Source organism: Ceratina calcarata, unplaced genomic scaffold, assembly GCF_001652005.2.
Source record: "Ceratina calcarata isolate Rehan_Ccalc_2016 unplaced genomic scaffold, ASM165200v1 scaffold337.2, whole genome shotgun sequence".
NCBI lineage: Eukaryota > Metazoa > Arthropoda > Insecta > Hymenoptera > Apidae > Ceratina > Ceratina calcarata.
Genome location: NW_017156497.1, coordinates 314,965 through 329,036, shown reverse-complemented (window position 1 = coordinate 329,036; position 14,072 = coordinate 314,965). Strand labels below are relative to the sequence as shown.

The following is a 14,072-nucleotide window of genomic DNA, read 5'->3' as shown; positions in this document are numbered from 1 at the left end:
AGTTTAATAAAAAGACTCATCAGAGTCGAAATTACTCGTGGACGATCGCTTTGTCTCAATTTCGACATTCGTACGAAGGACCCATTTCCTCGAAAACGTTTCTCTCGATTTAGAGATCGCGTGAAGAATCTACTCTAGTTTTTGGAGATTGATCGTCGTTCGTCAACGAAGACGGGTCGCCTGATCAATGGAAACGTGGAACGGTGTAGCGGGGCGCGAAATGGCTCCTTATACCCTCTATTCCGAGAATGATGTAGCGAAGACAGACGGTAGCATTGTGAAAGCGAAGCTTCCTTTTCTCACGTTATCATCGTCGAGTCGTGAAAAATGGTGGAGGGTAACAACCGGAAAGATGTATCATCCGAGGAAGCTGTATTCGAAACGACGTCCAAGAGACCAAAATCCCTCCGAGTCTCGATCGCTATCAGAAATTCAAATACAATTGAACGTGGACGTATGAATCGAGGCCCGACGGAGATAATTTCTACGTAGGCAGCGTTAGAAATCGGAGTAGATTTGGTAGGAACGCGTTTGGGCAGCCGGTTCGGATTTTTCTCGGGAATCGACGTTCCGCAAAATAGTTCCACAAGTTGGCCCTGCACAACGGCCTATTTTCCGTATTTTCACTCTCGTCCTCGTCCCGCGCGCGGCTTTTGTTGCTCCCTTTTCATCGCCCCGGCGGTGGATTCAGGTCAGCTCCGGTCGTTGCTTTTACACCGACGACCCTCCAACCCCCCGTCGCGACCCCCCTCGCGGCGCGGCACATGCAAACGTGTTCACGGACACGGGAACGCGGCCGTGTGCCCGTGTGCAGATCGAGGCACGAGTCATCAGGCCGAGACGGCGTACCAGTCCACGAAAATTGCCGGAAACGTACTACTTCGATCCGAATAATTGCCACGGCCATCGATCAAAGATTGATTCTTCGTTTCGGTCATCTAAAAACTTTCATCCGATGGAAACCCCCTTCTTCCTCCTCTTTCCCCCTCGTCACTGATTGGATTCTGACCCGTTCCCTTCAATCATCGTTTCATTAGATTCATGCAAAAATAATTCTATCAAATCTGATCAGAAACAACTCCGTCTCAGACATGATTAACGATTAATTGCACATGCAAAACGACTCGAATCGAGACGAGAACGAATGCCGGAAATCGTGTAATTAATATGTGGCGCAGGAGAGTCTCGATAATTATTTCCAACCAGGAATCATCGTTCCTCTTCCCGTTTCGCGCGAGACAATCGGTCTGCCGAGGCAAATTGATGCACCGCGAATCCAGCTAATCGTACTTTAAACACCGTCGCGGTATTTAAATCGACGTACGACGAAAGTTGGCAAGAGGAGAGCTTGTTAGCAAACTTCCTACTTAATACTTAACCGGTTCTCGCGGGTCAGAAGACGCCGTTTTGCCAAACGAAAATATTTAACGCGTTTCATTGAGGAAGCATTTTTTTCTAAGAACGAAGCTCAGAAATTATTCGTCGTCTGGCCCCTTTCCTTTAGACGCTGATTCATAATTCGTTTATTCGACTGGAGAATTTGATTTTGCGTGTAGGGCGAGCGATAGTGATCGAAGGGCTCGAAGGAAACGCGGAGGAAATGTACATATACGCGAGGAGGATCGTGGGGAGTGAGCAAACAACCGCGAGTTCAACATCGATTACCACTTTACGCAGCGACTGGACTACGTCGATGATGCTCATTCGTTTGGTACACAAGCTTTGGTTAAACGAGACACGAGTAGAGGCTCGCCAAGTGGATCGGTCAACACGTAAGCTGCGCCTCTTTATTTCTCCTTTTTACTGCGTCACTCCGTGGAAAAAGGAACTACCCCGTTTACCGCAACGCGGAGACAAGTCTCGCACTCTCTCCAATTACAACCCCTCGACGGTCCCGCGCGGATATTTTATACATCCACCTTCCTTCATGCATTTATTCAATATATAACGAATCCGTTCAATATTCAAACGTATAATAGATGCAATTTTTTAGGGAGTGATCGATGTACCACGTGCATGTCGCCAGTTTTAAGGAATCCATCAATTTGTGCGTATCGCCATTTTTTAAACATAAAATTTCGCTAGGCTGTTCCGCTGCTTCCGTTCGCTAGTCTATCGGTGACTATTCGAAAACGTTATCTCTTTTTATACTTTTTTCTAAGCGAGTATTGTTATATTTTTGTTCTTTCTTTTTTCTGATCATATTGTATTTTGCGTATACATCTAGCACGTGTTATACTGGGCGCGTGAAATTAATAAATGAAAATGAAAAAATGAAAAGAGATCGCCGTTGGTATTTCATCCGGCGGGTTTAATCTAAACACCGTTTAGAGAGTCGATTAATTATTTGAAACGAGAGACGGTAATCGATGAGAAGGGGAATCGAAAGGGCGTCGTAGGTATCCGAGGAGCAAGTGTGTACGTACGCTGTGCGAGAAAGGAAATTGCTCGAACAAATTGAAAAGCACGGACGCCCCCATTAGATCGAACGAGTCTCGATTTTACGTACCGTCGGAATTATACTTTCAAAGTGGTTCGCGCAACCCGGAGAAGGCCGTTGCCTCTAGAAACTCGAATTTCGACACGCGAGATCCATCTTTTTGACAGCTTTTTTCACCCCCACAGATCCACCCCCGCAAAGCTCGCCCCAGTTGCCGGATTTTTTATAAAGAGATAACCACGGATTTTTTACGTATGCGAAGAATATTCATTCTTCGCCTTTACATAAATATATAATCAATATAAATTAATAAAAATAATTAATAATATAAATAACAAAAGCATTGTGATTGGTTGAAAGGTCGACTCACCGAAGGCTGAGACTCGTGGACACCTGGAAACGCTATTGGACGGCAGCCTGAACAGAGAGAGAAATAAATTGTTAGACGAACGAATATATTTTATGATTCATCGAATCTGATTCGAATTTCCATTGACTTTATTACTATTTATTACACGCGTCCTATCCAGCGTTCGGTTCTAATCCATTCTGCCCTTTTTCATCCAGTTCTCCAGCATATCCCACATGCAATCAACCGTGTTCCCGTTCTCTGTCAATTTTCTCCACATCAACCGCACACGCATCTATCCATTTATACGAGCCATCGAGCAGCCACAGTTTCAACCATGAATTTCCAGTAAGGGAATCGAGACCTCCACTGACCAGACGTTTCTCATCACCCTAGCAAAAGAGAAACTCTGCATAGAATTTCACGTAAACGTTTTTAACGATTCCTTTAAAAGACGTCGTAATAAATCGTGCATAATAACGATATTCCATGTGATTATCTGATATCCATCGAGTAAGTAATTATAACTAATTGAAAACACTTGGAGAGGCACTCCATAAAAGAAATCCTCCAAAGGAAAAGTTAAAATGCTCGAGTAGTTCGTAAAAAGTGCTTGAAAAAAAAAAAAAATCTCTACTTTACAACTGAAGCTGCCTTTTTCACATTTAAAAGGCCAGTTAAATAACGCTCTGTCCAATTAAAAGACCTAGCTTGTAATTACAGTTTCCATATTACATCGTCCCGAAGAAAATTTTCTTGGGAAGACGATTCGATCCTTCGCGGAGTCACTCGACAGAGCCTCGATGCATTTTTCAAATTACGTTACAATAATTTAGTATCAAGATTTATGACAATCCCAATTTATTATATTATAATTCTGCTGACGTTAAATATGCAAAGCGTAAGAGCGGAAATAATTTAAATAACCGCGTTTCTGCAACGGAGATCTTCGGTCTAATTATATTTTTTTTTTCTGTTTTAAGCAAACAATGTCCAAGGGGTCGGAAAAGGGAGCGTAGACGCGAGTCTCTTTGCTGAAATTAAAGTGTTCCCGTTTGCCGGGGAAAAATATCCACCGCGGGAACATTAAATAGAACAGCGAGCGCATAAAAAAAAAAAATACCGAGAGCCGCGTGCACTTGGAACAACTGAAAATGTCTGACGGCGTTCAACGTTGTTCGACGGGAGCGAATAAAAATGAAAAAGAGGTACGCGTCGATCGAATAAAACTATCAGAAAAATGCAACAAGTCTCGTTTTTATTTCCTCTCGATATTCATAGTTTATTTCGCGACTTTTAAAAATCCCGTAAAGAATAAAAATAGGCGGAGGTACGCGTGCCTCGATCGAGGGAGAACAAATTCTGGGAAGCGTCGACGAGTATCACGAGCATTAGGTGGGAACCGTGAAATATGCGAACAAGTCGCGACGCCCTGCGAATAAAATATTCGCTACTTTGCATAGTGGAAAGTTCTATCCGGGCCGTCGTCCCGTATTTTCCGTCGGCGAAACTACGTTCGAAAAACAGGCTTGGAGAAACAGTTCCACCGATGCCAATAACTCAACTGGGAGAGTCAGGCAGACTCGCGATTTTAACAATAATCGTTGAATTCGTAAATAGAAATTATCGATGAAAACCCACGACGTCTGTGTCGGTCAGTTTGAGGAAATTTTCGAAACAGAAATTCAGAGAACGTCGGAGATTTCATGCGTCCTGAGAATTTTGGCCAGTTTCGCAATCCCAGATATCTCAGAGTCTCTGAATTTTTTCAATTTCGATCGAAACCATAAACCCTTCGACGATAATAATAATTATCGAATCGAGTGAAGGACGATCGTAAATGTTACTCGTAGCTTTGTAATAGTTAAATGCATCGAAGTAATCGATTTCGACTCGACGACGTCCAATTATTCAATAACATTAATTGAAAATTGATGTCGTGACTGGCGGACGAAACGCGGATTGCATAAACCTATTAATTTTTATTCGACCGTTAACGGCCATTGGAAATGCAGCCGATAATTAAAAAGTCATGTCCGATAACATGGGATAATACTGTTATTTTTAATTCATCGAAATCGTTAAGTGGATAATTTAAAGCAGAACCGGACGTCTGGCCATATAACGGTCCTCTACTACTGCCCGTCACGCTGCACGTGATGTCTGACCACAACCGGTCAAAACTACTGAATCCCTACCGCAACTCGGCACCGTGTCCGTGCAAAACGTTACTTACTCCGTTCTATCGTACCGTTGAAAACAAACCTTCTATGATTTAACATCCAACTGTAATTAACGTCAGACATTTTAAACGCTTCGTGGCAAGTGACGAGATATCTCGCGACACTGTCGTTCGTACAACAGTTTTGTTCGTCAGCTTTATTTTATTCGAACTACAAGGAAATTGCAAGCATTTTTCTTGTATCTGCAGCTACAACTTTTATTGCAAACATTTTTCGCATTGCAATAAATAATTTTATTTATTTATTAATTATTGNAAAATATCGAAGAATGCTTCGAATAAAAGTTGTAGGTGATACTATTTTCTTGAATTATCAAGCAAATTACACATATAGACGAAAGATATGTACAATCTTAAAACACAAAGTTTGCTCGTAGCACGAAATTTGTCAATAAGCTCTGACGAATTTAATGCATGAAATTCGCTTTCTACATTTTCCTCCGCTATTTAAGTGCACAGTAATCGGGCGGATAATGGACAAGCGTGAAGCCTGCCGTTGCTACATTCCTCATTCCTGTAGGGAGGATTTACTTAACGGATGATGTTGGCCACCAAGTAGCCTAGCCCCATTCGCGGTTTACTTTAATCTACAGAATTTTCGAATGAGTTCATCCGAACCGAGACCTGCCGCGCTTCATTTAATTCCCCATCAAACGACCAACACAATTTTATGTGACACACGAAATGTTCCACGATTACAGCATTTTACAAACTGTTATTTCGATCGTCGGAAATCGTGAAGCTGGTAAATTCTACGACAAAGCTCAGACGGACTCATTTCCCCGGTATTTATCCGCGTTTACCCTTTCTTTATCACTCGCCTTTCTTTTCCACGCATACTCGCTATTGTTCCCTATCGTATCCAGAGCGGGAGCACGGCAACGAGATATCGACGCTCGGTCTGTGAAATACCGAAGACAACAGACGTTTGCTGCGTTCAGATAAATTCATTCTGAACCGCGCGGCCACTGCTCGTTTCAACCGAAAGAGGTGATCGAAACAGCGTAATTATCTGATTGATTCCTCGACATTTTTTTCGTTCAATTACAAGTCGAATCAATTTGGGTCACTGCGAGATACGCACGTAAAATTACGTTCGACTGTAACGACTTTGCATAAAAGCCAGACGAATCGTACGAGAGGGAAGCAGGTCAGCCTTGGAGAGACACGAGTGGTGGGAGATTCTCAAGTGAAAAAGAGACGGTCTCTCGGTTTCTTCAGCTGCCCGGGGTTAATTTTCGCTATTAAGGCTGGATAATTTAGGCAAACTGCTGGAAGGAATACCGAGCGTTGACAATGGACACCTCGAAAGAGCTTTGAGAGGTGTGGCATTAGTCAAGTTCAAAGCTTTCGGGTGTAGAAAGTCTAGCGAGGCCTCTTGTCTCCCTTGTCGACTCTTGTCTCCAGTTTATCTGCTACGAGTGTTCAGAACACGCGGAGAGGCTCCAGCGTGAAGTAGCCTCGTCTACTTTCTCCGCTTTCAGCGATTCAATCGCCGTTACGGTCTAAGGAGCGTCAAAAATTACATCGTAACGAGTCTCAATGCAATCGAAATCCTCCGGGGGGGAGATCGAGACTCGTATTAAAAACTCAGCTATTAATAATATCCTCGACGTTCCTCGTTGCTCCTCTTAAAAATGAACTTTTCAACAAATGACCTGGAAGAACAACTAGCCGACTTATATACAGCGGAATCCCCGGGTGTAGTTTCATTGTGAATTCCATGAGTTTGCATGTCCTGGTCAGGCAAAGTTAAACCAGTTTAATTAAATTACGCCAGAATTTCTTCCCTTTAGTTTCAACGTGTTTTATAATGAGCTGCCATCTCTCGACTTTTATTCCGTCGACGGTAAAAATAATGCCCATATGGATAAAAATTGTTTAACCGTTCCGAGGAGTGGTAAATAAACGGGGAACCGTGACACGATCACTTTGACCAACTGAAAGAATTCGTAAGCAGCGTGAAAGCGCCGGATCACCTAACATTTTTGCCAGGATGGGCAAACAAGTCTATCTAAAAAAGAATGGCTCGCATGATACATGCCTGAAAGCCGGCAAACAACGATTCACGACACCGCCATAAATAATAGCATCTCGGGAAGGAGCTGCCAGGGTTGACCAAGAACCGACCCGAAGGGTATACCAACCTTCCCACCGAGAATTAATGGTTTTTCCTCGGCGAGAGCGTATCTTCCGCGGAAAGAAAGATATACAGCCAGTGCCTCTGACCGTTGATCGAGTTGCCACGTAACACGAACGTCCTCAATGGGTATTATCATTCCGTAACGACGGTAATTCGATGAACACCTTGAAACATCTTTCTCCGATCCTTTCAAGAAACGCGCTCCTCAGTTTAAGTAATCTATATTAAAAACAAATTTGATCAGTCATTAGCCCTTCGTTCGAAGGACGAGAGGAAGGATCGAATTGATGGTAGAGAAAAATCAGGAAAGCGTTTAAAACGCGAGGTTTATCTAGTAACTCGATTCCCTACCTCGAGATAGACTCGAGCCATAATTTTTCGTTTCCTTTGTGCCACGAAATTGCTCGGCATTCTTTTCGAGTCCCGACACACGCTTCACAGGGACGCAATCTTGAATATCTTTTCTCTGTCCTAAGCCTCTCTCCGAGACTCCGACGTAAAGAGGAAAAGCAACAGAGGGAAAATATTTTTCAAATTCTTTGTCAACGATTCCGCGGAACCTCCGCTATTTCTCTTCTATAGAAACAGAGAGTCTCCCAAACGCAGCGATACGAGTCGAGAAATCTGTCGATCGAAAGAAAGGGGTTGAAATCGGAAGTTTGATGAACGCGATAATTAAACTTTTTCTCGGACCGTCGCAGTGGTGCAAACGATTGTCGCATGCATTTTCGTATTGCGCTAACAGGCTACTTAGCCATTCCGTCGGCGTATCGAGAGGAGGCGGGCTCGCACGAACGGTTTCACGCGAACCCGCGCCACCCACGATTCTCCCGTTAACGAACGGAACAGCCGCGATTTCCGGGTTCGGAAGTAGAAACTCCCTGAAAATCGGAAGCGGGCTCGCGTACCGATTCCTGTAAGACCCCCCGATCATGTATAAATCACCCAAATGCGCCCATCGTTAATTAACCCTCGACTAATCGGCTTCTACAAAATATTTTCTTAACAAAATATAACGGAAAGTACCTTCTAGTTTAACAGGGTTTAAAAACCGATGGAATACTTCGTATAAAAAAAATTCTCAAGTCACCGAAATTTTGCGCGGTCAGACTGTAGCCGCTCGAAGCGTGTCTGACCACTGCAGGCGCGCTCTACTTATACCGCCGACTTTATTCTTACGCTGTCAGAGACGATTGAAAGTTGTATCTATCAAACTATCGGATCGCGTCTTATCAATAATAATTAAACTTGGCGAGCATTCGGTCGGTTTGAGAACGCAAACGGGGAATATTTATCGGTCGGCCGCACAAAAGCGAGTTTATTACGCGTTCGAATATTTAATCGTGAGAAATTTCCTCGCGATTTCCCCGTTCCGAGTTAATCAACGGGACCCGCGATTCCCATAAACCGGGAACGCGTCGACGAGATTCGAGCAATTACGAAATTCCAGGAGCCATTCGACAATCCAGAAATTGCAGTTTATACCGTTTAAACGCACTCCTTCCGAACCGTTTGTTTAACGCGAAAGGCTTATCACCGACCAGTCGGTGATAAATCAATTTGTAGAACAGAAAACTTATATAAATTCGTTCGGTCTCAATGAACAGTTTATCTACTCCGTGTTTTGTTTACGTGCCTCGGACTATTAAGAGTCGCGAGGCTTCGAAACATTGAAGACGATCTACAGTCTGATCTTGAAAAGAAACATTGTACAATCCCGAAGACGACTTGTTTTATGTCAGACATTCGAACTAGCTTCATTACACGTTTAATGAATCTCATAAAGAATGGTCGTTCGAGATGATAACAGAATGGATTACGAATTTAAAACCAGATCGATGGCTATTATCTGATTTTTGTTCGAGTACACTCGAGGATGTACAGCCTAATTAATATGATTAATTAAGTTCAAGTGTCGATGGCAAGTCGTCGTCGTCGGGAAGGAATTGAAAAAAAGTAAATCAGGTTACACAGGCTGCTACCGGCTCGTATTTCCTTCTCCGAACTTTCTTTTAATGTAAACACAAGGGCGTTCCGAAGATCCCGTAACTGGGTTAACCCTGACGGAATTCAGGACGCTGCGTCCAAGAGATCCGTAAACCCGTGCAAGAAACTGCTTAAGCTCCGTATTTACGCGCGAAACCACAAGGAAAATGCTCGGAGAACGTTTAAGCGATTCGCCTTTTCCACTAGAATTTTATTAATTCAGTTTCTTCATTATTCGAACCGATGTTTTTCAAACGAACAGAGAGAATCCTCTCCGGCTAATTAAATTATGCTCACAGGCTATACGATACAAACTACAGTACAAGTTTAAGATTATTCTTTAATTATAAATACCTTTCTGTTGTCCTTTTTATTTCCGAGGAAAGTTCAAAGAACCGTAACTGGGTTAATCTAGACAAGCGTGGAATCCTGCGATTCCGGAAACGCGATTCATCCATAATTTCATTCACTCCTTATACGGCCATGGAAACAATCTATAATTAATGTACTTGCGTTTTTATTTTCGTGGTTCAAAGATCCGTAACTGGGTTAATCTTGGACGAGCACGGAATGCTAGGATTCCTGAATCAACCGAAATGCCGTCGTAGCGATTCGCAAGGACGTCGTACGCGAGGGAACCTACGATTTCTAGCCTGCAAAGGTTTATTTATTTTATCGCGCGAAGCGTATCGCGTTTTCGCGGCATAAACACGAGGGCGTACCAAGGCTAAACTAGGTTAACCCGAGCGAGCATCGTCTAACGTTGATTAATAAAAAATTGTAAAAAATCCGTTTTACTCACTGTGACACTTGATGTCTGGCGACGATTCGAACGTCGACGGGGACGACGGCGAACGGCCAGGAATCCCACGGTGGTCGAGGTTTTCACTCTTATCAAACCGAAAACCCGAGCTATCATCCGCGACTTCGAAGGACGCGAGGGACGCGAGGTAAAAATTTAACGACGCCGTTCGCGTGTTGTGACGTCGCGTGGTTTCACTCACTGACACCGTTCGTTCGCGGGCAGTCTACACCGTGTACTGCAAACGGTAAAACGAGAATAAGTGAACGGGGAAACGTTTGAGGGTAGCAACGAAGGGTGAAACGTACCTCTGCGTCCGCACGACCGATCCGACACCGCCCTCGCACCTCACCACACTCGCACCACCGCGTCACTGCTCGTGCGCGTCTCAAGTTGTCCGCGCATGCGTGCCGCCGTCTAGTCGCGTCTTTGTCTCGCTCACGCCGTTCAAACTCGTTTCCGCGAAAGCTTGCGTACCAACCGAGATGAGGAAAACTTTCGGAAGCACATTAGATCCCTGTTACAGTGTTTCCGACGTGTTTCTGCCACCTTTGCCAAACTATCCTTCATATTTGTCAAACTCCACGCTTCCAATTAATCGAACTCGAATCGCACGCACGCAAATTCACGCCGAGCGACTTCTTTACACACGCGGCTGGTACTTGGAATCATTTTTTATATTCGTTTATTTGCATTTTTATCGCGCCTTTAATTACGGACTCGTGATTCATGGGCGATGCAGATCAGCCGGTTATCGTAAATTAAATCTGACGAGGGTATAAAAGGAGCTTGTCCTCTGGGTTCGCCAATGCAAATTAGGTGTAATTCGAAGTTACCCACGCGCAATTGCGGCCTGCACCTGTTATCTGATACAAGGTACACTATATCCTCGAGGACAACGATTACTCCACCGCGTGATCGTTTCTTCGTTACAAAACAGATAAACAGACTATCGTTAGAATTCCTCCACTGTCTGTATCTGTTTCAGCAGATATTAGCTATGGTACAGAGGATGCAGATTCGGTTTGAAGGTTAAAAAAGTTTTTCAATCAGTACGTGTCCCGGGGACGAATGGGACAAAGGAGGAAAGTTGTCGAGTGGCCACAAGATACCCAATGAATTCTCCCTGGCTGAGCTTTAACATGGCAATCTGTCTATAACGCCTTAATAAGTTCTGCCTCCCTTTTTCCTACTTGAAACTTTCCACCGAAAGAAATGAACCCATTGCTATAATTAAAGATCCAATGCTTATTATATTACTTCGCAGAAAGTTCCAAGGATCTCTCGATATTGTCGATCGATCGATCCGTTTTCAATTAATGGTCACGGTCAAGTTAATGAAACGTTGGACGAATTAATTCGGAACGAGGAAAAAATTGACAGATCGATACGAGAGTAATTACGAATGGGAAGACGTTTGTTTCTAATGGCAACGTGCGCCGATAGATCAAACCGTATCACGTGTTTCAATACAGCCAGGGCCGCTTTTACTTTAGAGGAGACGTTCAGTTGCTCTCTGAAGACGGTAACATGATTAGTTTCGCAGCCACGTGCCCGAGCATGAATTCACTAGTTTTTCCAATAGAACGAGGACAACATCTCCGGTTTTAATTTAGGTGAGAGCCCAGTCGGCACGCAGGGCGTTAATTTCCAGGTTCGAAAAAGAATGATACGTTAATTACGAGTTCAACGTTTATACGACGGAGCGTACAATTTTAATCCCTCTTTGACGAGTCGATTTGCATTTAAATGAAATTGTTCTAATTGTAAGACGTCGGATGATCACTGGTTCTTTAACGAACTTCCTAACTCTGTAAATAACGAATTTCCCTATCTAAAATTGAATCGCGTCAATTCCGGTTGTAATTCCCATTTTACGTCCTCCGAACGTAATGGTAAATAAATCTATCTCGATATCGAGAAATAATTTACAGAGGACTGATCTATGGAAATATGAGAAATGTTAGAAATTCCTTTTTAAAAACGCATTTTGCCCAGGTTTAAAAGGTCGCCCATAGAAACTCGTGTGAATTTCTTCTCGTTCAATGAAACGAAATACGTTGAATCGCGAATTGAATATCAACCGTATGAGATTGAATGTGTCAAAGAGGAGGCAAGAAGAGCTGACGAGGTGAAAAACGTGGATACTCAATGGCGGTACCAGCGAATTCTTTACGTTTTTCTATCAACGAGAGGCCGACGATCTTGGCAAAGCTAGAGGAGTTCACCAACGTGTTGGCTATTTACCACGGTACATTGGAGGAGTCTGTCCCATCCCACGACGACCTCCTCGACTGTCTCACCCTCGACACTGAGTACGCGCTCTTTAAATAATACCATTTGTTACACGTTCAATGCCTTTTACGTTTATTACAGTGATTTTCAAACGGTCGACGACGGAGAGATTAAAGAGGCCAGGGAACGCGTCGTCAGAAGAAGAATATATGAGAACAGGTTCGAGTTCGTCAATAGAATCTCTCGGTTTTTGAACTTGCAATTCTCCACAGTTTGTACATGATGAACGTCATGGAAGAATTGAAAGCGGAGATCAGCGAAGAGGGAACGTTCACGATTTTGTCTACAGAGATTGACAAAATAACGACACGCGAAGAAGAGATGGGAGTTCTACTGTCAGAGCAGGAGACGCTGAGGAACGCAGTTGCAGAATTGCAGAATGCGGTCGCAGGAGAGAAGTCGACGAACGAGGGGGAGAGGAAACGGATGCTGAACGAGCTCGCAGAGGCACAGGTCCTGACGTCTTCCATTCAGATTCTTTTATTAATTTCAACGTCGTTCCACCCGTTATTAATATTGATACGACCCGACGCGCGTTAAAATCGTTGAATTTCCTGTTTGATAACAGCGTAACGTGGAAAAATTGAAATTAATCGCGGACGCGGAACTGGAGTACGTAACCGAGTGGGAAAAAACGAGGTACGAGCAGAGCTCTTTGCGTCGCGACATGGAGATTGAAAAATTCGAGAAGATATTAAACGAGCGACGCACGCGAGAAAAAAATCAGCTGACTGTTCACGGCGAGCTAACGAAATTCCTGATCCTGGATACCGCGGTGAGAATTGCACTTCGCATTTATACTTATCACCGGGCTGCACGTTTCTACGAATCGCACAGCTTCCATCATTTTTTTTAAACGAATCTAAAAATGATCTCTCTGAAAATTTTGAAAAATCCTTTCGACCGAACGATCGGTGGTTCGAAACGACAGGCTATAGAAGAGAGGACCAGGGAATGGGAGGAGCGGTACGTCGGCGAGAAGGAAGCGTACAAGAAAGAGATCCTGCGGCTACGTATCGAGATAGAAACGGTGCAGAAAAAGTTGGACGAACTCGAACAAGAGGTAACTCGTTTTCCATTGAAAACAATTCGATTTACCTCTGCTTGTTTTCTCGAATCTAGAATTAATCAAGTTTAAACTCGTCTTTCGATTATGCAAAAACAGTCGCGTTAACTTTGAAACGAGGATCTATTATGTTAACTCTATCATTCGACACGCTGTTTATTTCGTTTCTATCTCGTCGACTGAAATATTAAAGAGAAACCGTGCGAGGATGATCCTTGCAGACTCAAAGAAACTGAATCACGTAAAAGGATATAGAGCCTGTGTAAATGCAGGGTTATTAAATATTCCGTGTGACCTGCTGATTTACTGCATCGCGGCCAGGTTAATCCTATTGGAAATCGAGCCACCATAGCCGGCCGGCAGCTTAGAATCTACGTGCAATGCGGAAATTCTGCCGGGAAATCGATAACTCGTGTCAAGAACCTGTTTGCGGCTGTCCTAAGTCCCGTTGAAAAGAAACGTTCCTCGCCAAGTTCGATCCTTCCGTCTCATTTACTCGTTAACTAAATCTAATTAGAATCGTTGCAAGAATCATCGAACGAGACGATGTACCGAAGAAACGTCGTGTGAAATTCAATTTCTCGAATCGCCTTTTTAATTCCTCTATTTTCTTTCTACTACTAAACCGCGAGCGAGTCTCTGAATTCAACCGATTTTGTTAAGGATGTATTGGCTATACAGTCAATCCCAAAGGTTTATGCACTTTAGAAACGCATTTTTTTAAAAGAAATCAAACGTCGGAAGAACAT

At 43.5% G+C, this 14,072-nt stretch overlaps 2 protein-coding genes across 7 annotated transcripts in view; one reads left to right on the top strand and one right to left on the bottom strand.

Moving 5' to 3' along the window:
• nAChRa3 (nicotinic acetylcholine receptor alpha3 subunit) overlaps positions 1 to 10,332 on the bottom strand; it is a 41,520-nt gene extending 31,188 nt beyond the window's left edge. For 4 of the 6 annotated variants that reach the window (XR_001916622.2, XM_018024661.2, XM_026813522.1 and 1 more), the window contains exons 1-2: positions 9,963 to 10,324; positions 2,811 to 2,857 (exon numbers count right to left, since the gene is read on the bottom strand). The gene's annotated coding sequence lies outside the window, so the exon portion shown is untranslated. Of the gene's footprint in view, positions 1 to 2,810; positions 2,858 to 2,945; positions 3,182 to 9,962 lie in introns of all 6 variants that reach the window. The other 2 variants (XM_018024663.2, XM_026813521.1) reach the window with 2 other exon arrangements.
• An 870-nt stretch (positions 10,333 to 11,202) lies between these two features.
• The window catches only part of LOC108624969 (dynein regulatory complex protein 9), a 4,645-nt gene continuing 1,775 nt past the window's right edge, over positions 11,203 to 14,072 (top strand). The window contains exons 1-6 of the mRNA XM_026813577.1: positions 11,203 to 11,578; positions 11,961 to 12,277; positions 12,339 to 12,416; positions 12,470 to 12,710; positions 12,826 to 13,032; positions 13,189 to 13,320. Of these exons, the coding sequence (XP_026669378.1) occupies positions 12,114 to 12,277; positions 12,339 to 12,416; positions 12,470 to 12,710; positions 12,826 to 13,032; positions 13,189 to 13,320 (822 nt within the window). The 5' untranslated portion in view covers positions 11,203 to 11,578; positions 11,961 to 12,113. The remainder of the gene's footprint in view (positions 11,579 to 11,960; positions 12,278 to 12,338; positions 12,417 to 12,469; positions 12,711 to 12,825; positions 13,033 to 13,188; positions 13,321 to 14,072) is intronic.